This window comes from Furipterus horrens, unplaced genomic scaffold, assembly GCF_987537825.1.
Source record: "Furipterus horrens unplaced genomic scaffold, mFurHor1.1.pri manual_scaffold_3, whole genome shotgun sequence".
NCBI classification, from domain to species: domain Eukaryota; kingdom Metazoa; phylum Chordata; class Mammalia; order Chiroptera; family Furipteridae; genus Furipterus; species Furipterus horrens.
This window is the reverse complement of record NW_028327173.1, coordinates 79,644,759-79,668,045: the sequence shown is the minus strand read 5'-3', so window position 1 is coordinate 79,668,045 and position 23,287 is coordinate 79,644,759. Positions and strand designations below refer to the sequence as shown.

The 23,287-nt window shown below is 39.5% G+C and overlaps 1 protein-coding gene across 2 annotated transcripts in view; it reads left to right on the top strand.

The window, feature by feature from the left end:
* Positions 1 to 694: 694 nt before the first annotated feature.
* Positions 695 to 23,287, top strand: part of CAP2 (cyclase associated actin cytoskeleton regulatory protein 2) — a 147,075-nt gene continuing 124,482 nt past the window's right edge. Inside the window, exons 1-2 of one of the 2 annotated variants that reach the window (XM_090269785.1) lie at positions 695 to 1,059; positions 23,017 to 23,138. In XM_090269785.1, coding sequence (XP_090125911.1) covers positions 23,018 to 23,138 — 121 coding nt within the window. In that variant the 5' untranslated portion in view covers positions 695 to 1,059; position 23,017. Of the gene's footprint in view, positions 1,060 to 22,945; positions 23,139 to 23,287 lie in introns of both variants that reach the window. The other variant, XM_090269784.1, reaches the window with a different exon arrangement.

The window sequence follows — 23,287 nt, the reverse complement described above, 5'->3', positions numbered from 1 at the left end:
AAGGTACTCCTCATCACCACTGTTAGCCAAGAGCAATGTGAGATAGGAGTGACTTTCATTTAAGTTGTGACCTATGTGGTCAGAATAAGCTCTTGTAATGCACAGAACTAAATTACAGGCAATTTTGTCATCAACACAGAATATTGGCTTTTTAGATATTCATCTTCGTGTTTGGAAATTTTATTTTAAAAAGTATCAATTATATCCCGCCCCTTTTATCTTATCTATAATTATTTTTCTGGCAGTCATTCAACAAAGAACTTCAAGTCCACTTTTACAGATTGAAGTAAACTGATGAAAATTGAAAAATCAATGTTTTCCTTCTAATAGTTCAAACAAAAAAGTTAAAAGCCTCACAATTTTGTAATTATAGTCAATATACAATGGAGCAATGGCCACAAATTCTCACTTAAAAAGTAGATTGTTTTGGGGTACATTTGTTTTAAAATAAGCAGGCATATATTGTTTCTTTTAAAGATGCTGTATGTAAAATACATTTTAAAATGTTGTTTCAAGATATGAGTGCACCTCAACTTGACGCCCAGCTAAAGCGTCAGATGTTCACTCTTCTGTCGGGGTCTTTACCCCTGTACTGGGGTTGCAGAAGAGGTCCAATCTGTGTGTGGCTTGTTCAGCCAGGAGCTTCCTGGATCATTCCAGACTTCTTTGCAATGCTGCCTGATGCGATGACTTCATTGCTTTCACAGCCTGGCGCTTGGCAGCCGCCCTCTCTCCCTTCCTCTTGTTTCCCCATCTCCCTCTCTTTTCTCCCACGGCCCATCTGCCCCTCCTTCCCTCCATCCCCCTCTCCTCTCTGCTCCCCTTTATTTCCACTCCCCACCCACGGAGCTTTGCTCTCTTTCTCTCCCCCCACCTTGGCTTGTCTGTATTTGGAGCTCCCGGAAGCCACCGGCGACTCTCCCCAGGAGCAGCGTGACTGACACCGACTCCCATTCAGGGGGGAGGAGGAGGAGGGGAGGAGGGTTAGCGGGAGGAGGTTTCGAGTGGCGGGACCCAGATTTGTGTCGCCGAGGACAAGACCCCAGGACCCCCAAGCAGGTAAGCCTGGAGCGGCTGGGCCCGACGACATCTAGGAGGGCCCTGGGTGCAGGTGTGGGGGCTCCCGGGCCGGCGCTCGGAAGTTGCGCTGAAAGGGTGGGAGGCAGAGGGGCCGGGACGCGGCGGCGGCGCGGGGGGAAGAAAGGCGGTGCGGGCGTCGGTGGGGGCAGGACGCCCGGGACCTGGGGCGGGGACGCTGGCGGGAGCCGGGGCAGATGCCTGAAGCCCTTCGGCGCGGACGCAGGCGGACGCCCCAGCCGGGTCAGCGCGGCAGCGCGCCCTGCCCTCTCCGCCGTCCCCTGTCCTAGGCGCCGCGGGTCGCCCCGAAGGCGGGTGCGGACAGGGAGAGCGGGCTGCCACTGGGCCGGCGGCGGCCTCGCTCGCTCGGCTTGTCAAACTTTGTGGGTGTCCGCCCGCTGGGCTCTGAGCCCCACGGGGGTATGCGTGGGGGAGGGTTGGGGCTGTCATTGGACTCGAGCTGACTATAGTCATCCTGGATCAAAAAGTGCTGGGAAAAAAAACAAAAAACAAAAACGGACCTGGCTTCTCTGCAGAACCTGACTTGAGGCAATGAGTCACTGTTATTAAAAAAAAAAAAAAAACTGCGAAGGCAACTGAGGCTTTAACGGACAGTTTGGAAAGGAGCACCTCACGGCCAGGTCTCTGACCGCTTTGGGTAGAAGGTTGTTCATGGAAGCAGCGGCGCTGTTATCACTTTCAGGGCTGATACATATGCGGATGGCCTATCCTTTATTCTCACCACAAATAGGCTGCAAGATTTAGCAATACTGGAATTAATTCATTATTTACAATGAGTAAATGTGGGTGACTGCATATAGGACATCGAGCTAGGATCAGATCCAAACGCTCAAAGCGGAGATGAACCCTTGGCGAAAAGATCAAGAACCTGTAGTTCTAGAGTCATGGGAAAGCAGAAGCCCACAGGACTCATGCACCTTAGTTTACCAGAATTGTCTGAGTGTATTATTTCTTTATGGCTAATAAAGATTTCTTTTAATTTAAGGAACAAGCCTTAGAATTGTAGGTAAAATATCTAAGCCCAGTTACTGTAAGATTACAACAGTGGGGAGATCTTTGGGGAAATTGTTCTTATAGTTACTAGAGTCTGATTAGATTGCAAGCCTCTTGAGGGCAAGGATGAGTTTTAATAGTTCTTATAGCACCAAATAGTATTTGACTCAGGGCATGTAATGAGCAGACAAAGAAGTTTATTAAAATAATTAACTCAATAACTTGAGTGTGGCTGGATCATGACTTCTTGAAATTGCATCATTTGCAAGGAAAGACTATTCCATGAAACCCCAAATCTAAAATTCCTTAATATAATTAGAATCAAGGTGTCTTATAAATATTTATTCAAAGAAAAAGAAATTGACTATGAAGAATCATGAAGGTGACTATTAAGTTGGTCTTGGCTAGAAGGAAATAGTTTTTGCTTCTCATTGTTGAGTGAGAAGTCAATTTGTTGATGTATAAAGTTTGGCAAACTCTTTTTAAAAGTATATTTTATTGATTATGTTGTTACAGTACAGTAGTCCCATTTTTTTTTTCCCTTTACTCCTCACCTCCCAATAACCTCCTTCCTTCTAGCAATCCCCCCGCCTTATTTCATGTCTATGGGTCATGCATATAAGTTCTTTGTCTTCTCCCTTTCCTATATTATCCCTAATTTCCCCCTGTGTATTTTGTACCAACCAATTATGCTTCTTAATCCCTGCACCATTCCCCCATTTTGCCCCCTTCCCCCTCCCAGCTGATAACCCTCCAAATGATCCCTATACCTATGACTCTGTTCCTATTCTGGTTTGCTTAGTTGGATTTTGTTTTTACATTTTAGATTCAGTTGTTGATAATTGTGAGTTTGTTATCATTTTAGTGTTCATAGTTATAATCTACTTTTTCTTAAATAAGTCCCTTTAACATTTCATATAATAATGGCTTGGTGATAATGAACTCTTTGAGCTTTACCTTGTCTGGGAAGCACTTTATCTGCCCTTCCATTCCAAATGATAGTTTTGCTGGATAGAGTAATCTTGGTTGTAAGTCCTTGCTTTTCATCACCTTGAATACTTCTTGCCAGTCCCTTCTTGCCTGCAAAGTTTCTTTTGAGAAATCAGCTGATAGTCTTATAAGCACCCCTTTGTAGGTAACTCTCTGCTTTTCTCTTGCTGCTTTTAAGAATCTCTCTTTATCTTTAAACTTTGGCATTTTAACTATGATGTGTCTTGGTGTGGTCCTCCTTGGGTCTAGCTTGTTTGGGACTCCCTGTGCTTCCTGGACTTGTATGTCTATTTCCTTCACCAAATTTGGGAGATTTTCTTTCATTATTTTTTCACATAAGTTTTCAATTTCTTGCTCCTTCTCTTCTCCTTCTGGCACCCCTATGATTCGGATGTTGTCGTGTTTAAAGTTGTCCCAGAGGTTCCTAAGCTTCTCATTTTTTTCAATTCTTGTTTCCTCATTCTGTGCTGTGTTGACTGTTTTTTTCTTCCTTATGTTCCAAAACATTGACTTGAACCCCAGTTTTCTTCCCTTCAACATTAGTTTTGTGTGGATTTTCCTTTGTTTCATTTAACATAGCCTTCACTTCTTCCCTTATATGTTTGCTGTACTTAAGCATATCTGTCAAGTCTATGAGCATCTTTATCACCGGTGTTTTGAACTCTATATCTCTTAGTTTGGCTATCTCCTCATCACTTATTTCTCCCACTGGAACCTTGATCCGTTCCCTCTTTTGAGCTATACCTCTCTGTCTCCTCATCTTGACGGGCTCCTGTTTGTTTGCCTTTGTGTCTTAAACAGAGCTGTCGCAGCTGTTACATTGTAAGGGGCAGAGCCTTAAGTATTCGTCAGTACGGGTGACCCTTTTCACCATGTTGTGGCGCTGTATATAGGGGAGGGGTCCGAGAGGGAACAGTGCCGCTTGCTCAGCACTCACCTCCCCATTCCAGGTGCTTCTCCCACTTCCATATGGGACTGGTGCCTCTCTAGCTGTTGCCCTGGCTGTTGTTCCCAGAGTAGGTGTGTCTGTGGACATCCTAGGACCATGGGGGCCCTTTAAACAAGCAGACTCTGCAGTTTCTTCCTCCACCCTAGCCTCCACTGGTTTGCTCAGTCAGAAGCAATAAGGTTTTATTTTCCCCAGCACTGGAACCATGAACTGTGTGGTCTGGTCTGGTGCTGGGAGCAATCCTCAGATGTCCCTCTCTAATTTTTAAAACATGTGACCGTGTTTTCCACTGGCATGCCATTGCTACCACTGCTGCCACCACCACACCATGTCCTCTCTGCCCCTCCTACCTGTCTGGATGAGTATTTCTTCTTTATATGTTTGTTTGTTGGACTTCCATGCAGCTTGATTTTCTGGAACTTCTGGTTGTCTCTAGTTTTGAGGTAGTTGTATTCCTTCTTAGTTGTAGAGGGAGAGGCAACATGTCTGTCTAGCCCTTCATCTTGGCCAAAAGTCTTCACAAACTTTTTGAGTAAGGGGGCTAGGTAGTAGGCTTTACTGGCCACATGATCTCTTTAGTATCACTACTCAACTGTACCTTGAAAGAAAGCAGCCATAGACAGTACATAAAGGAATGATATGGCTGCATTTCATTTTACTTATGGACACTGAAATTTAAAATTCATGTAATTCTCACCAATAATGAAATAGTCTTCTTCTTTTCCCCCCAGGCATTTAAAAATGTAAAAATCATTCATGGCTTGGGAGAACAGGGGGAAAAGCAAAACCAAGAAGGGAGGGGAGAATTTTGTCCTGTTGGTAGTAGTTTGCTGCTCCCATCTACCTACCATGTGACAGAGTTTGAAGAGGAATCTTTTGGAAGGATTAATGAGCCAGATTCTCCTAGTGCCTAAGTCATACTTAGGAGTTAAGTTAAAGTCTTCAAGAGTAGCATTAACTTATTTGGGTCATTACAGTGTTTTTTTTTTTGTCTTGAATATTACCTAACAGATATTTTTATGCATGAGGTTTTGTCTTTAATTCACTGATTATGCAATATTTCATACATAAAAATAATATTCTAAGTTATGTAAGCTATAAATATTACATTCAAATGACCTTCTGTGATCCCATCACATAGCTCTAAAAACTAGAACTTAAGAATTAGATATTTGCAAAAAGATTAAAAAAATGCAAGGAAATATTATAAAATCATATATCTGATAAGGGACTTTTATCCAAGATATGTAAAGAGCTCTTACAATTCAATAATAAAAAGATAAATAACCCAACATAAAAATTGTCCAAGGACACAAATAAACATTTTTCCAAAGAAATGACCAATAAGCACATGAAAAGATGCTCAGCATCCTTATCCATCAGCAAAGGGAAAATCAAAACCATAGTGAAATACCACTCGACACTCTTTAGGATGGCTATATTCAAAAACTTAGATAACAAGTCTTGGTGAGGATGTGGAGGAATTGGAACCCTTATACACAGCTGGTGAGAATATCAAATGGTACAACTGCTTTGGAAAACAGTTTGACAACTCCTAAGAAGTTAAATAGAGTTACCCTATAATAAAGCAATTTATTTCTAAGTACATATATCCAAGAGAAGTGGAAGACTGTGTCCACACAAAATCTTATATACAAATGTTTATACCAGCAACATTCATAATAGCCAAAAGGTGGAAGCAACCCAAATGTTCATCAGCTGATAAATGGATAAATAAAATGTGGTATATCCATACAATTGGATATTATTTGGCCACAAGTGAGTACTGATGCATGCTACAATGTACATGAAACTTGAAAATATTATTCAAAGTGAAAGAAGATAGTCACAAAAACCCACATATTATATAATTTTATTCATATCAAAGGGTTCAGAACAGGGAAATTACAGAAAGTTGATTAGTGGTTGCTTAGTGCTGGGAGTTGGGGTATGGGAAGGTGCTAGTTAAAGGGTACAGGGTTACTTTTTGAGAATTCTAAAATTAACTGTAGTGATGGTTGCACATATCATTAAATTGTACACTTCAAATGGGTAAATTGTATCATATGTGAGTAATATCTCAATAAGTCAGTTAAAATAAACAGAAGGCTGTGGGGGAGGGGGAGAACTAGATTGTTACATATGCTGTTGCATATTTCTGTGTGGGCTTCTCCTATGTCATTCCCCATGTCCCTTATTGTAAAACAGTTTTATGACATATGTATGTATTCCTAAACAATATGTTGTTTAGGTTTGCTTATTCTTGATTTATAAAAAGGGCATATATAATATTCTAGCTTTTAAAAACAACACTATATTTTAAAGAATTATCCATATTGTTGCATGTAGCTATGTAGCATTTGTTGTCAAATATGCCACAGTTTACTTATCCATTCTCTTAATGGGTTTTTGGGTTGGGTCACATGTTTTGCTATTGCAAAGAATGTGATTTGAAGATTTGTTTTCAAGGTGTCTTGACACACATGTGCAAGAGTTCTTCCATGTGAATGTGAATGTGCCATGTATTTTAAAGACCTAAAAAGAAAGTTGATTCTTTTTCTCTCTTATAGATAAACAGTATTTGCTCAGATTATTCACTCCTCCAAACTAAGATAAAGTGACTAGAGCTGAGAGCCTGATTTCTCATTCTGTTTAAATTGTAATTGTAATATCTATATTCTCATGTCCTAAGAGGAGCATCTTAATCCCCTTAAATCACCTGGGATTAGCATGGGATGGAGGATAACTTTATTAAATCAAAGGAAAATTACTTTAAGCAAAGTACATACGTGGTTACTAATCTTCACTAACATTTCCCTTGTATGGTAACCTGCTGGGTACTTCAATGTTTCTAACGTAATTAGTTTGGTTATTCTGGTAACATGCCAGTTGGAGATCTGGCATTTTAGCCTTGGACACTTTCTCAATCTGCCATGATTCAGGCTATGAGCTTTTGCAGTTTATTCAGGATATTTCCACTGTACTTAGAAGAGGGGAAGCACCCTAGGTTGAAACAGGCCATTGTGGGGTATTTTTCAAAAGTTTATTTTCTATTGTGGTAAAATATACATAACAAAGTTTACCATTTTCACCATTTTAAATTGTACGATTCAGTGGCATTGAGTGCATTCACAAAGCTATGCAATAATCAGCACCATCCGTTTCCAGAACCTTGTTTTTATATAGTTTTATTCAGAGAAGAGTCACTGGATTCTTATGAGATAAATTGATTATTTAATTCTAAGGCAACAAGAAGCAGTCCAATTGGACCAGAATTGTAGTCTCCAGAGCTAGGTAAAATAAGCTTCTAAGTGGTGAATGCATATTTCAGTCTGATTATAGTCTGATATGTACTCTGGGGTGTCCATTTTATGGAATCTGAGTTTAGAAGTCTCTATATTGCCCAGAGTGTGTAGGTAAGGGACTAGTGTGATATAATGGTGGTCTTTTCATCTAAGGAATACTGTGTGGTATTTCTGCTCACCTCTCTCAAGTGGATGGAAGCTCAAATATTTGACCCAGTTAGTAGGTTGATGGAAAAGTCCATCTAATCAGTTGCTTGGCATTAGGCTAAACACAGTCTTTTTTCCCGGCACCATCTCTGGCACAGTAGAAGCTGTGACTAGGTATTTCCAGGGGTACAATGTAGATTCACAAGTATTTGGACAAAATTTTTAAAGTTTGAATTTTGAATTTTCCTCTATATTCATTTCTTCTTCATGTCTTAGTACTCTCATGGTACCTACCCTCAGCTGTTCAAAGTTCCTTCTGTGGACCGCTTCCTCCTCCCTTCTTCCATCCTGCTTCTAACATCTCCTTTCATTAGATCTCCTCAACCCTCAGTGTTTCTTCTGAATGGAAGGTGAACAATTACCTAATTTAAGTTCTTCAGTAATTGAAAACTTTAAAAAGAGGCTGTTAATGGAAATGAGTCTAGGTAGTATAGAATGAGAGGCGGCACTCGTTTTTATGCTTCCTACCTTAGGCCAGCAATTTTCACACTGTGTACATTAACTACATGTAGAGACTTCCAAAGATACATGCACACAGGTGTTGCCCACCTTCTTTTCTATGACTACCTTTCTCTCACTTTTCATAAGAAAGGCCTATCTCTAACCTATCTTATTAGTCCATTTGATTAAAAGGCATATCTCTAACCCATTTTATTAAATTGCATTGTTCAAGGATGTAAAAATCTAGAGAATGGGGAGGGTAAAAAGGGGGACATTTCAAATGTATCAGTTTTAGGGGTGAGAATATCAATGATTCTAATTCTTAGACTTTGCAAATCATATATTTTCTAAGTCTTTGATTTAAAAAAACAAAGATAATCTAATGAAATTGTAGGCTGATGTTAAAGGAAAAATTTAGAAGAGGATGAAACATGACTCATACAAAAGAAAAGTGAACTTTTTAAATATTAAAAAAAAATAAGAGAACCAGAAAAGTGTACAAAGTGGACTGCTGATAGGAATGCTGAAATGAATTTGCTTAATGGATGTAACACTGGCTTCTTCATAGTTTAAGAGGGAAGTCAATTGAACTTCCACATGATAAAAGTTATTTGCATTCTCAGAGAGCATAATTTCTTGCTTCATAATACGTTTTCTACAAATTAACATCTCTGTGTAATAGTTGTGAATTACCTAGGCAAAGGCCATCATGAATGGTTGAGATAACCCAGATGGATTAGTAAATAATTAGGGTACTCACTAAATTTCAGTTTTCCCCAACTTTTTCTTTCCCTGATGATTAAAATGATTTTTGATATTTCATCATCATGATATTTATTATATAAATCAGGAGTTCAAAAAATTGAATAACATTTCTATTATAAAATCTCACCCATTCCCATCTCCTCATTTGTGTGAATAGTTTCTCAACATTTTCATTGATAAAAACAAAAATTGAGAATCAAATTGGTTTTTAATCTTGACTCATTCTAGTAATTTAAATACTTATCCACATAGGCATGAAATAATTGAAAAATAAAAGTGCTCAAAAGAGTGGGGTTCCCAATAAAAATTTACCTTTTATTTACATTTAGTAATTATTTGACAACAGTTGTAATATCTGCATTATTTTGATAAGTTGCATTCTAATAATAGTTGCAATGATAACAATCAGAAGAGCATTTTTTGCCATTGGATTTAAATTTAAGTGTATATACGTATCTTGATTTAGAAAAAGTATGATAGGGTAAGTTAAAGTATAAATACATAAAGTTGAGATAAGCTTTTATAGGGAAAGAAGAAGGGAAATATAAGTTCAAGGAGAAAATGTAATTATGCAAAATTTATGACTTTCGAAGAGCTGCCTGTTTATGTATTTCTTTAAAATGAATGGTGATGAATTTCAGTAAGTGATAGTTTACTTTTATATGTTAGTGTTTACTGAGTGCTGAAAGTTACCTTCTTCACAGTTATTCACATTTTGGTGAAAGTTTTTACATGTCTATCTAACAATGTGCAAAAGAGCTTTACAAAATTATTTTAGGTTATAAACAAATAAAATTTAAAAATATCTTTGTAGCTCATCCTGCCTCTGTTTTCTGAGCCCAAATCAAGGGTCTGTAGTGTGGTAAATACTTTCTACAAGTTTAGTGTTGGTAGATGACTAATTTATTGATTGACATAGTTCTAATAATGCCTTGTTCCACTAGATTTAGGGGAGACATGTAGAAGTAAAGGTCTTGGTACTTGGGACACTTCTCAAAAGAAGATAGCCCATCACATTTTGTTTAGTTTTTTTAGGCAGCTATATCTTCACTCTACTCATCTTTCTTGTTTTCTCCTTTGGAGGCACAAACTGTAAGGTATTATGTGTGTATGCACGTATGTGTCTAATGACCAGGTAGATAGCACTGTCACTGGATCTGTAGATGTATACAGCCTTCACCGTTTTTGGTCATTATTTCTTCAAATATGTTTTCTACCTTGATGTTTTTGTCCTCACTTGGGATTCCAATGACATTATAATGGTAGTCTTTTTAATATTGTCCCACAGATTCCTTAGGCTCTGTTCATTTTGTGGTTGTTGTTCAACCTTTTTTCTTCTGTTCTTCAGAATAAGTAATATTTATATCATCAAGTTCATTGACACTTCCTTTTTTCATCTCTGTTCTGTCATTTAGCTCATCCAGCATGTGTTTTTTATTGTTACTGTGTTGGGTTGGCCAAAAAATCCATGTGGCTTTTTACATAAAATAAAAGACAAATTTTTCATTTTCACCAATAACTTTATTGATTTAGATATTTTGAGCATGTTGGCTCTCTCCTGCATGGTTAACATTGATTGTTCTCAATTAATGCCTGTGTGATCACTATCAACTTCAACTGCTCTACCTAACCGTGGAGCATCATCCAGTGACAAATCTCCAGTGACAAATCTCCAGCATGAAGCTTTGCAAACCACTTTTGACATGTTCAATCAGTCACAGCACCTTCTCCACACACTACACAAGATCTTCTCCTGCATTTAAGTTGCATTTTTACATTTCTTGAAATAATAAAGCATAATATGCCAAAAATGTTGCATATTTTCTTCCATCTTCAGTATTAAAATAGCTGCACAAAAATTCACCAATTTTGATAATTTTTAAAAAATGCCTGCTGATATGACAGCTGTCACGATATAATCTAACAAAATTGTTTCAAATGAAGCTAAAGACAACTTAGCGCTACTAAAGCCATCTTACAGAAAAAGCCAAACTGACTAACCTAATATTTTCAGTTCTAAAATTTTTACTTGTTTCTTTTTTATAAGTTGTGTCTCTTCTGAGAACTTCTATATTTCCATTCATTTCAAGAGTGTTTACCTTTATCTCCCAGAACAGAGTTTAAATAGCTTCTATAAATCTGATCATTTCAACATCTGTGTCATCTTGGAGTTGTTGATTGTCCTTTTTTCTTTTTTTAAGAATTGAAAGCATTTGCCCAGTCCCTTGCATGTCAAACATTTTGGGATTGAACTCTTGACATTTTTAGTGTCATGAGGCTCTGTATCCTTTTTAAATGCTCAGTTTTTTGTCTTATCATGCAGTCGACCTGGTTCTTTCTTGCATTCTGTGGACAGTGGTTCCCACATCAGTTCAGTTTTCAAAGCATTTGCTGTTTTGGGTCTCAGGGCAGCACAGTTCAGGGGTTAGTCCAGGATTTAAGCAGTGGCTTATGTCATAGTTCAGTTCTGAAAGCCTTTGGATCTGTCCCACATCTGCAGAGCTTAGGAGAGAACCTGGGGCCTGCACTCTGTCATGCACACAATCGGGGGATCCCCTTATTCAGTTCTCTCTTCTCTGGGATTTATCCCCATAGGCTCCTCTCCCTTAAGAGCCTTTCTTTCCTGGTCTTCTGACCAGAATTACTGGGTTTCTCTTGAAGTTTTAGTTGCTCAAAATGCTGCATTATAGACTAGAACCACCCTCAAGGCAAAGCCATGAGAGAAAAGTGAGACGAAAAATATAAATGACAGGGATTCTCCCACACTCTTTGAACCACAAGGGCCCCTTCTCCTGCTCTTTGGCAATAAGACCAGGTTTCTTTTGGAGAAACTTTTAGCTGCTTATGCTGCACAGTTCTGTGACTGTGCTCACTCAAGGGAGAAGAAATCAGGAAAAAGAAAACTTGCTCTTTTCCTCATTCTCCAGTTTTCAGGGGACTCCATTCCAGCTCTTCTGGCCAAAAAGGCAAAGTTCTCTGGGGTTTTTCCTTGCCTGCACCCCCTGCACAGTTCCAACCTTTGGGCAAACTCTGGAGAGAAATGGAAAATTCAGAAACACACTCCCAAATGGGCCTCTTTTTCAAGTTTTGGTTACTCTCCTCCATGCACCCACTGTTGTTTATCTTTCAGAGTCAGAGTTGCTTTTTGTGTTTCCTTTAAAGAAAGATTTTTAATTTATTGGGGTGACATTGGTTAACAAAATTATATAGTTTTATAATAAGTGTACAATCTGTAATACATCATCTGTATGTTGTGTTGTACATTCACCACCCCACGTCGCTTTTGGCATTTTGAACAGAGGCTACAATGGGCTTATCCCTTCATGAAGTCACTGGTGGCTCCCTCCTCCTTTCTATGGCTTCCCTTGTTCCCCTTTTCCCTTAATTTTCCCCACACCCCATCGTTCTTTTCTCTCCGGTTTGCCTTTTATCTGTTTCCCCTTTTCTTTGGGCTCCCAGCCCTAAAGAGCAAAGAAGAAGCACTTTGCAGTCTTTTGGTGGCTCACAGTTCTATTTAAAAACTGATTTTGTTACAACTAATAAATCGAAGTCAAGTCTGAAAGCAGACCCGGAGCCTGAAGACACGTGAAGAAAGCAGAGAGGGGTTGGAGGAGAGCACCTGGGCCAAATCCATCCCCTGGCTCTTCTAGCTCAAGTAATCACAGTCACGCTCACTGAAAACGCCCACACATAAATCTGGTCCAGCTCTTAACAACTGATCCTTAGGGTTATTCTATTATTCAAGTGTATATAAATCTTACAATAAATGCCAGAATGTTGAGATTAAGAAGAATTTCAGCAAACCTTATTGCCTTTATTATTCCAGAGAGCTATGGCATTCTTAACAATGAAATGACAAACTTTAATGAAGTAAAATATTTCTAGTTATGCTGTATGAAACAACTGACCATATGAAATGCTTTCCCCTTTATGCTTTGCTTACCAGTGTTTCTGCAGTTTATTTGTTGTATGGCATGGTCTCAGAAGACTGCTGTGTGAGATGTTATGGTCATTGTGTTTGGGGACAGGAGAAGTGGTAACACGTGCAATCATAGTTCACAGATTGAGCACTCACTGGGGACAGATCATAATGATGAGTGCTGTGGCATGTTCAGAGATAAATTACAACACTCAGGCATCACTTTATAGTTCACAAAATCTCCTTTAATCTTCTAAAGAATCCTGGGGCAGTTATTATTATTAGGTGGGTAATACTTATAATTCTATTCCAGAAGTCCCCTGAACTTTGGGTTCTTATTTGCAGCTGCCAACTATCATCTGAGTATCGCCACAGGCACTTAAACTCACAGGTCTAAAACTGAGCTGCTTCTCTTCATTAGCCACCTCCAGTCCCTAGCTCTGGTTAAATTGGCACCACCCTACCACAGAGCAAGATGTCTAAGACATCCTACCTTCTCCATTTCCCTCTTAACCCCATTTAATCCTTTCTCAGATTTTCCCTATTTTACACATTTCTCAAATCTTCAGTCCACTGTCATCTTGGTAGTAATTCCTTCAGTCCCTTTCCAGCTTTGTTACCCATTCTTTCTTACTACCCATCAATCCCCCTCTTTCTCCTCTCTCTTAGATCCCTCCTGGCACATAGTCAATGTTCAATAAATATTTTCTGGCTGTATTGTTTCCTTGTCTTTGTACAAACTGGCCATGGGCTCAGAAATGCCTTTACTTATCTTTCCTCTGAATAACACCTCATCCTCTGAGATTTAGCCAAGTTCCTAATCAAACTTCAGTACCCTCCCTACTTCCCAGAGCTCAGTTGAGTACCCCATTCCCTGACCCCTTCATTCCCATTATACTCCCACAGCGTTCCCGTACACTTTTCTATTATATGGCTTCTCAAAGTGTGGGACCTCATACTGTGACATGTACTTATTAAAATGCAGATTCCCAGAAATACCCAGGACCATTGAATTAGTATTGCTGAGAGTGGGCCCATGAATCTGCATTTGGGAGGCCCAACTCCTCCCCGGTGATCCTGATGCACAGGAGAGAAAGGAGCGGTGAGAACTGCTGCTCTGTTCTGTCCCCTGTCTTGGCCCCTATGACCAGTTCCAGGAGAGAGGAGTGTAGCTTCTCAGAAGTGTCTGGCTAAGTTTAGTTTCCCCCCTATCACTTTGCTGGGAGATGATAGCGTCAAGTTACTCAGATTTAATAGGTTTTCAACTCTGCCTTTATAAAGAGGAGCAGTATTTATTTTTTATTTGTTTTCTAATGCTTTGTTGAGCTAAAATTTTGCATACCATGATATTCACCTGTTTCACTTTCACAGTTCAGTAATTATTAAAATGCTACAGCATTGTGCAACTGCCACCATAACCCTATTTTAAATTATTTCCATCATTTCAAATAGAAATTTTGTGCCCATTTAGAGCCACTCCCCATTCCTGTCCCCAGCCCTAGGCAACCACTAACCTATTTTCTGTCTCTACAAATTTGCTTTTTTTCTAGATACTCATATAAATGGAATTATATAACACATGGTCTTCTGTCTCTTGCTCTTACGTATAACAGTGTTTTGGAGGTTCATCCATGTTGTAGCATGCCTCACTACTTCATTCCTCTTTATTGATAAGTAATATTGCATTATATGAATATACCACATTTAATTTATTCATTCACTGTTAAAAATTAAGGTTGTTTCCTCTTCTTGGCTCTTATGAACAATGCTATGGCCATTTGTATATGTTATTGTGTGTGTACATATGTTTATCTCTTGAATAGATAACTACAAGTGGAATGGCTAGGTCATATGGCAAATATATGCTTAACTTTTTAAGAAACTTCCAACTGTTTTCACAGCAGCAGCACCATTTATAATACATTCCCACCTGCAATATAAGAAGGTCCCAATTTCTCTTTAGCCTCGCCAACACTTGTTATTATCGGTCTTTTTGGTTGTAGCCATCCTTTTGGGTTATTTGTATTTTACTAATGACTACTAATGTTAACTATCTTTATATGTACTGTTGCCTATTTGCATATCTTCTTTAGGAAAATGTTTATACAAATATTTTGCCCATTTTTAAATTGGAGTATTCGTCTTCCTAATATTGAGTTTAAGAGTTGTTTATATCTTCTGGATACAAGGAAAGCAATACATTTACCCTATGGAGAGACAAAAGGTCTGTGAAAAGCCTGCCCAGACTGTGATAGCCTGCCCCAGCGGAGTCTCCCTGGCTTTTCTTTTCTGTGCCAGGGTGAGACCCTTGGGGAACTCCTAGAAGCATCTCTCTGATCTCTACCTCCTCAATGGCCCAAACAAGAGCAGAAGGGCAGTGTGGGGACACAGGAAGAGAAAAAGCTTCCCCAACAGTATTGGAGCCTAGAAAGGGTCATGGCGGGGTTTAGGGAGGGAGCTCCTTTTCCACGAAGAGCCCTTACCTCACATTTAGCTAAAGGAGTTGCCACTGCATGGTGGGGGAGTGGAATAGGGGTCTGTCCTTGTCCCACTCAGCCTCCAGAGTCCATGATTTTATGGCTCTGTCCATACCCAGTCCCTCCACCCCGAGTCAAGGCACAGAGCCGGTCTTCATGAGACATGCTTAGATTTCCTCAAAATCTCAGTTCCCACTGGGCTCTGTCCTGCTGAAATTACCCAGTTTCCTGCTACCTGGTGTCCTAGACCACTGGTCTGCCCTCAACAGCTGAACTGTCCTCTCCTCAAGGAGATCATGGTGCCTTGGGGACCGAGTCTGCGTCTCATCCCCCTGTGTAGCCCCACCAACCATCACGGAACACAGCTCAAACACATTCGTAAATGATTTTCTTAAGTCAGTGAATGAAGAAGGAATGAGTTAATGTTTTGGAAGTGAAAAACTGAGACTGAGACAGGTTAGGTAATCTGCCCAATGATGCGGGCAAGGTCTCAAATTAAGATTCTCTGATATCAAACAATGCTTTTTTCCACTACCTCAAGAAGCCCTGGCCTCTTATCTTCAGAGATCAATGAGAAATATTTGTTACAAGACTTATCAGGGATGGTTCTAAGGAGTGATACCACCAGAGTCCAAAGGGCAAATGGACTGGAGCCGTAGTTTCTATATGTGGTTCGTTTATTTTACCTCCTGTAGTCTACTGTGGATCTGATAAAGATGACAGGAAGTTAATGCCTCAAGGGAAGCTACCTCTGATTTGTGGGACTCACGGAGAAGTTGGAGTTTGGAAAATGGGTGACTTGGTGCCAGGAAGGACCCTTGAGATAGTGGGTCCCACAACAGAACCACAGAACAGAGGACAGATTGGACGGCATGTAGGGGAGCAGGTGAGTCCTCTCTGTGACTGGATCTCAGGAGTGTGGTGAAGTATAGAGAGCTGGGGTGAGGTCCTTTTGAAAGTCAACCTGAAGATTTGCTTTTGTTTTCTCTGCATTGGGACATTACTAGAGGCTTTATAAAAATCAGTTGGCTAATCAGGATCTATATATGTTCTCTCTAGTTTTGTGAAAAATTTAAAGTGTTCTTTTTCTGTGTAACTCTCTGACCTCTTATATTCTGATTACACTGTTTCAAAACTCATCGACTCTTGGGACTTCTTCACAATAAAAAGAAGATAGTGTGGTTTTTTTTTTTTTTCCCTGGTTGGTGAGAAGCTGGCTCCGGAAATGCTCTGTAGGAGAGAAGGCAAAAGATATGAGGGCGGGCACCTTGGCAACGTGAATGTATCTCTTAGTGAAACAACTCTTTGGCTCTACCAAGCAGGGCCTGCTTCCAGCCCCCTCCCACTACAGCTGGGCAGGAAATGTATTTTAATCTCTCTTGATTTTCCAGATATGAGCATTATACTTAGCAGATCGTGGGGACTAACTGAATGAATGAAACAAACATATTCAGTGAGCTAGTCACTGAATGAGTGAATAAGTACCATGGTTTGGTTTTCATACATACTATTACTCCAATTAGTAATAGTGAATTACAAGATGACTTCCCCTCCAGTGATTGGTAGCTTCCTGAGAAAGGAAAGAATATAATTCATATAGTCACTGTAAAGATAATTTAACAATCTGGGACAGTCTGGTTTGATAATAGTTAACAAACATTGTTTAATCTCGGTGGAATTATAGACAATGTGGTTTATTGCCACTTGACTGTTCTTCGAGAGCTCACATATAAGCCAGCTGCCGAGCCTCACCATGAGAAAAAGTTTGAAAAGTCTTCAGTTTCCTGTCACTGCAATTCTATTTTCTAGTTAATCTTTGGCTCTTGATCTGTGGAGTCTGCTGGGCCTGGGTCTCCCTTACAGAATCAGAAGAGAAACTCTCAACACTATTACACCTTTGGCCTAATAGGAGAGCTTTAAACTAGCAACCCAGACTCCCAGGAGACCCAGCTGTTTTATTAACATGAAAAAGTTACCAAAGTAGCATTCTGCCTTACTTGTTTTAAGAACTTGCTGTGAGGACTTTACAAAACCCTTTAGACAATGTGTAGTTTTAGTAATTTTGAAATTCTAAAATATAAGGAGGAACTTTGGAAAAGCCTAAGGTTCACATTAGAGAGAACAAGTGTGGAGGAAGCCACTGTGGTTTTAAGTGGGAAAAACTAATCTAGTGTCTTCTTTTAAATGGAAATTTCTCCTGTGAAAGTCTGGCTTTCTGCCTGATCTGAGATTATGCCAGGATGTGGGCAGGCAAGGGAAAGACAGTGAGTGGTAGCCAATTAATTAGTCAATCAAAAGTATTTATAGAATTCTCCAAGTACATGGCAGCATGCAGACTCAGTGGGAAATACAAAGAGTAGCAGCCTCTGAAGAGTTCGGAGTAATGTCCTTGGGAAGCAAAGCGCGCATGTGCTAGCAGAAAAGATAGCAGAAGGCTGTATTTTAATTGGACAGTATGTCTTATAGGTGCCAAGAATATTATACACACAAACAGGTTACTCTTCTGGGCTTATCACCATTTATTCTGGGCCATGGAGTGCCAATTTTCAAAGCCCCTATGAAAGTTGCTTTTTATAACTCTTAGACTAAGTAGTTAGGACCTTAGTAGAACGCTTATCACTAAGTATAAGACAGTTTGTGTTATTTTCCAAAAATGATTCCACAGAAATTACACTTGTGTGTGTCCTTCACAGAGGACTATTTAAAAGCAAAAATAATAATAATTATTATATTATTAATATAATAATTTAAAATGTTTAGGGGGAATATATGTGACTAAAAAAACTAGTAATTGCATAACAAAATTTTCATTTTATAGTAACTGTTACACATACATATGAGAAAACCTCTTTTAGAGAAATGAAATGTTGAAAATGATAATAATGAGTATACTGCCCTAAAGTTTTCAGGTAGTCATTTTCCTTGGCCAGATGTTCTAGATGATTATTGAACGTTTCAAATCCATGAGGAGTTGAGGTAGTGGTATTTAGATCTACCTATTCCCATGGAAAGCAAAATGAGATAGGATGTCTTCATAACAGTAGCTAGTAAGTTTATTACTGACGATGTGCCAGGCTATGCATGTCTTCATATGTATACTTCTAGTAACCTTGTGTACAGGAAGTAACTGAAACAAACCAAGATTAAGCTCTTTTCCCAAAGTCTCCTAGATGGTGATTCTGAAGCCTCTATACTACCCTAGTTAAAGATGAGGAAAAACTATTGAGATCTTATAAAATGTTTAAAAGCATGGGAAACTGCTACAGGAAAAATAGAAATGTGCTCTCTCTCTCTTAGTGCTTTAACGTAGTTGTGATGCTATTGATATAACATTGAACGGTGTTAGGAGTCGAATATCTGTACTTTAAGGATGGGTTCTATAAAATGACCAATGAAGCAAAAAGTTTTAAAATTATGATAGCTATCATTTCTCCTATGTTCCCAGCACAAATTATATTCCCAGCACACCATATTATTCTCAAAGATACCTCTGAGAATACTCACTGCCTATATTCCTGTTGAAGTGTATGAAATATTTGTAAATGTAGGATATTTGTGTGAGAGATGTTTGAATTGTTTAAATATTTAGAATGCTAACTTCTTTATTTGGGAAAAAAAACCAAAAACTTTGGTTTATAAAGTCACGCAGAGACATAAAATATGCAATGCCCATTTTCCTACCTTTTCTAAACCTCTTAAAAATCACTTATAAAGAGAATATTTGACCAACAACAAAGCATATCATCATGAAAGTTCCAAACACTGGGGACAAAGAGAAGATCCCCAAAACTTTGAGAGATGAAAACACAGGTTACATCCCTAGGGTGAAGAATCAGAATGGCTTGGATTTCTCAAGCAACCAAGGGAACTAGAAGACATTGGAGCAATGCCTTTAAAATTCTGAGGAAAATTTCCAGTTTGAAATTCTATACTCAGCCAAACCACCAATCAAATGTGAGAGCAAAATAAAGATATTTTCAGGCGTGCAAGATCTCAAAATATTCGAACTTTTATGCACCCTTTTTCAGAAGACAATGCTCTTTCCGATCACGGAAGTACACCAAGAAAGAGAAGGAAGTGGAGTCCAGAAAACAGCTAATACCACATAAGGGGCGGCTGAAGGTGAGAAATCCCTAGAATGATGATTTCTCTCTTCCCCCTTCATTGAAGGTGAAGGCAGATACCAGGTTACAGATGTGCAGCAGGCCTAGGGAGTGTTCATGCAGTTGGAGTAATTCTGCAGAAAAGGTACCTCTGAGAAGAAAAAACTAAGAATTCCAGATGTGTTTGGTCCCATTGAAAGGGGACTTACACAGCCAGGAGAAGAGTTTGGAGATGGTTAATTTTTAAGTGTATAGAAAACTGAGAAGCTCAAAAATATGGCTCTAGGAAAACAAGTTGTGCAAAATATGAAAAGTAATCTTAGTACATGTCATAACTCAGCAGTGAATCGTCATAATTGTGTTAACACAGATCATTGGTCACACAAAAATTGGGCTGTAATGCTATTGGGGGGATGGGATAAAAGGAAATATGCGTGTATGTGCTGGTGGGGATAGGGCAAGAAAAAGGTAAACCTTCTTGTTTTTTGTGGGAACTCAATGGATAACGCCTAAAAGTGAAGAAAACAAACAAGACATAGAGCTGTAATCATATTTTTTAGGGGTAAGGGGGCAATTGCTAAAATAAACAGATAAAATAATTGTAAATGATTGACTCTCAAGACAAAGAATGGAAGGGGGCAGCCTTGTAGAACTCTGTACTCTTTATATTTGTTCATGTTTGGCTTTGATAAAAATAAAAACTAAACTTTAAAGGAAAAGTAAGGGAGAAATCAAAATTGTTTTCAAAAGGACAAACAAGCATAAGGTATACATCCCATTATAAAGAAACTCAAAAGAGAATACTTAAAAAAATAATACAAAACAAAGAACTAAGATTAACCTCAAATATCATTTCCTAAAACATTAAAAAGAGAAGGTTGTGAAATTCTATGTTCCTCCAGCTTTTCCTTTTCACCCACCCTCACATTCTGATCAAATAATGATGTTTATGCTCTGTAAGCTGTAGGTTCTAGGGGACCTCAACTCGGGACTGGCTTCTACTTGGTTAGAAAATCTGTGTAGCAGCATCTAACCCAGTCTCTTGATTCTCCAAATACATATCCAGCTTCTCTTTGCTTCTCATCTGATTCTTAGAACATCTTACGTCCACCATCTTGCCATTTTTCCCTCCTTTGCTTGGCTTCCTGATCCAAACTCATCCATCTGTCCTCTGACCCTGACTCATTACTCATTCCCGAGCCTCATCTTGCTGTCTGCATTTGCTTTGACTGCCCTATCCATTCCTCAGCCTAATTCTTGATTCCTGGCTCCCACCTCCTCATCAAAACTAAGCTAAATCCATTTTGAAAAACCCAGGTGAATGGAACTGCCTGGGAAGAATTTGGAGAATCTACAGCTCTGTCCTTTCTTCATTCTTGAAGGCTAGGGATTGCACCTGAGTGCACACGTGGGGAGAAGTGTGCATGTGCACACCTGCGTGCATGAGTGTGTGTATTTGGGGAGAAGAGGGCACAGTCATCTTGGACCCTGTCATTGGCACTGGAAATACTAACTTGTATATTTTTTGATGTCCTGGTATGTTTTTTCTTTTACTTGTTCTTCTATCTCTCCTAGAAACTATTCTAAAATTTTAAACCCAGAGGCATCTTTCCAGTTTTTTTACATGAACTGTATTTTGACCTCTTTAAGAGGCTGTGGCAAGACTTCAGTTCACAGTGATTTTGCTTGAAGTGACATCTGACTCACTTTCAGACTGCATTCCACACCAATCTGCCCAGCTCTGCAGTTCATGGGCTAACTCCTGTTGTCTTTCAACATATGAAGCACTATTAGATAGTGCTCAGTTGGGTCTTGTCTGGGAGGCTGATTAAGCCGCAGTCAGGGACAGCAGTCCTATGTGTGAAATGTAACAGGCCTTCCTGAAACAGCCCCAGAGCTGCTGGGGGCCACTCAGTGCTTTTCTGTTGGGGGATAGGGAGCATGCTAAGAAAACAAACATTTCTTTTCCTAGCATGGGCTTGGTCTATGGTGGTAACATTTGGCAAGTTGAGTAACAGGGAACATAGATAACTGTGAACAGATGGGTGACTATTAAAAGATTTGAAGGACTTTTATCATTTCTCAAATGGCCTTCCCCCACCTATAGGATACCCAGTTCCCTTACAAGCTTATGTAATGGATTCAATTAATTTTCTCCTTCCTTTTTTTTCCCACTTGCGATGGAAGCAAAAGCTCTGACGTTAAGAGGAAAAGAATAAATGAAAAACTTCTAATTTTGAATCCCCTTGGGATTAGATGCTGATTTCAGCCCTGCAGAGATCACTGCCCCATATTTTGGAAGAGTCGCTGCTGGCATTTTTAAAGGAGATGACATTCCAAAATAGACAGTGAACCTTCCCCATCCATATCTGATGACCATCTGACATTTGGATGCAGAATTACAGAGCTGGCCACATGTTTTGTTAAGTATAACTTTGTTTTTTAAAAAGACAGTGGCAAGTCATCATTACATTTAAGCTCAAAACTAACAGACTACAAAATACAAAAGAAAAGTGCATTACCTGCATTACCTGGCAGAAATAGAAAATAGTTACACATCTTAGAGCAATAAAATTTACCCACCCTCTGTGGGGTGGGGGTGAGGGTTTGGGGGTGGAGGTAGTCTCTGATGCAGGACCATGCCAGTCCTCTGTGGCTCAGAATGATGTTTGGGAAGTTCTTAACAGTGAGAAGTTGCCATGAGGCCTGTTTTACTCTCTCTGGGGCAGCAGCATGATTTTGCCAAGAGCAAAATCCGAGGTTGGTATGGTCAGAGTTACGGTACCTATCATCTGGATCTCAAGAATCTAGCCAGATGAGCTTGGGTTCCATTCCTCAGAGGTTGCGTTAATATCATTACACTCCAGGGCCCGTAATTTTCAGGTACTCATCTTGTGTGCACTCCGTGTAGCTAACCTACTGGGAAGCAGGGAGGATGGATAGATACCCAGTCTTACTTTTACCCCCAGTTCCTCATTCAGCTTCAAAGCCAGTTTATCTCAGCCAAGAGTGTTGTATAACTGAAGATAGCTGTCTCCAAAAACCACCTCACCTAAAACTGAATTTTGTGTAAAAGTAACCAGCATCAAAGGGAAGTAACCACCTTTAATGTTTTAAATTAAAATCTCCACCATTCAGAATAATTGTAATTTGAAATAATTCAGCAGCAAACACTGAAACAAACTAATGGTAAGTAGCAGACTGTTTCCTCTGGAGGTGGTGGTCTCCGTTGGCCTGCTAAATGATGCACTGGGCTCCTGATTTAAAGTAATTGAGTAAACAAGGGTTATCAATGGGTTTAGTGTCCCCTGGAGAATTTTACTTTAACAGAAAGAATTGTTGGAAATGGTTAAAACATGCTCCCACCATTTAGCAATAGGAATTGGCAATATTAATTGTGAAATATATATTCCTGGGCTTTTAAGTAAGTGCTAGACATAGATTGTATCATAGCTCAAAGGAGCACCCAAGGAAACACTTGATAATGGTGTGAAGAGAGCAGATGTTTCTGTGTTGCATACGGGGCTTGTAAAAGTCATTGCATTGAATAGAAATAAGCTCGATAAAATTTGTGGGGGGGGGTTGTTCCAAGCTTTACGTTCTTTTGCATTTCACATATTTTCCTGACATGTAGACATACTCTCTAGGTAATTAAAGACCTTTCCAGTAATTTTTATTTTCCTCCTTGTCACTGTTAGGTGGGACGGTGTCAGCTTGGGAACCCTGCCTGACGCTCACACGGCCTCCGTTTGCTCCTGTGTTCTTCTAGAATGGCAGAGCTGCCAGGGCTGATAGACAGGCTGGAACGGGCAGTCAGCCGACTAGAGTTGCTGTCTGAGATGCCACACCGACCTCCTGAGAACTGTGGGGAAATTAATGGTGTCAGCGGAGGTAGGGCCCCAAACTGTTGTCATTACTGGTCTCTACGTGGGTCACTTAGTTTTGTCCCCATCACTTAGTTCTCAAGAAACGTTTCTATCTACCTTCTACAACTTCCCTACTCCTTCCTTTATATGTGAACATGACGTTAACCAGATGCG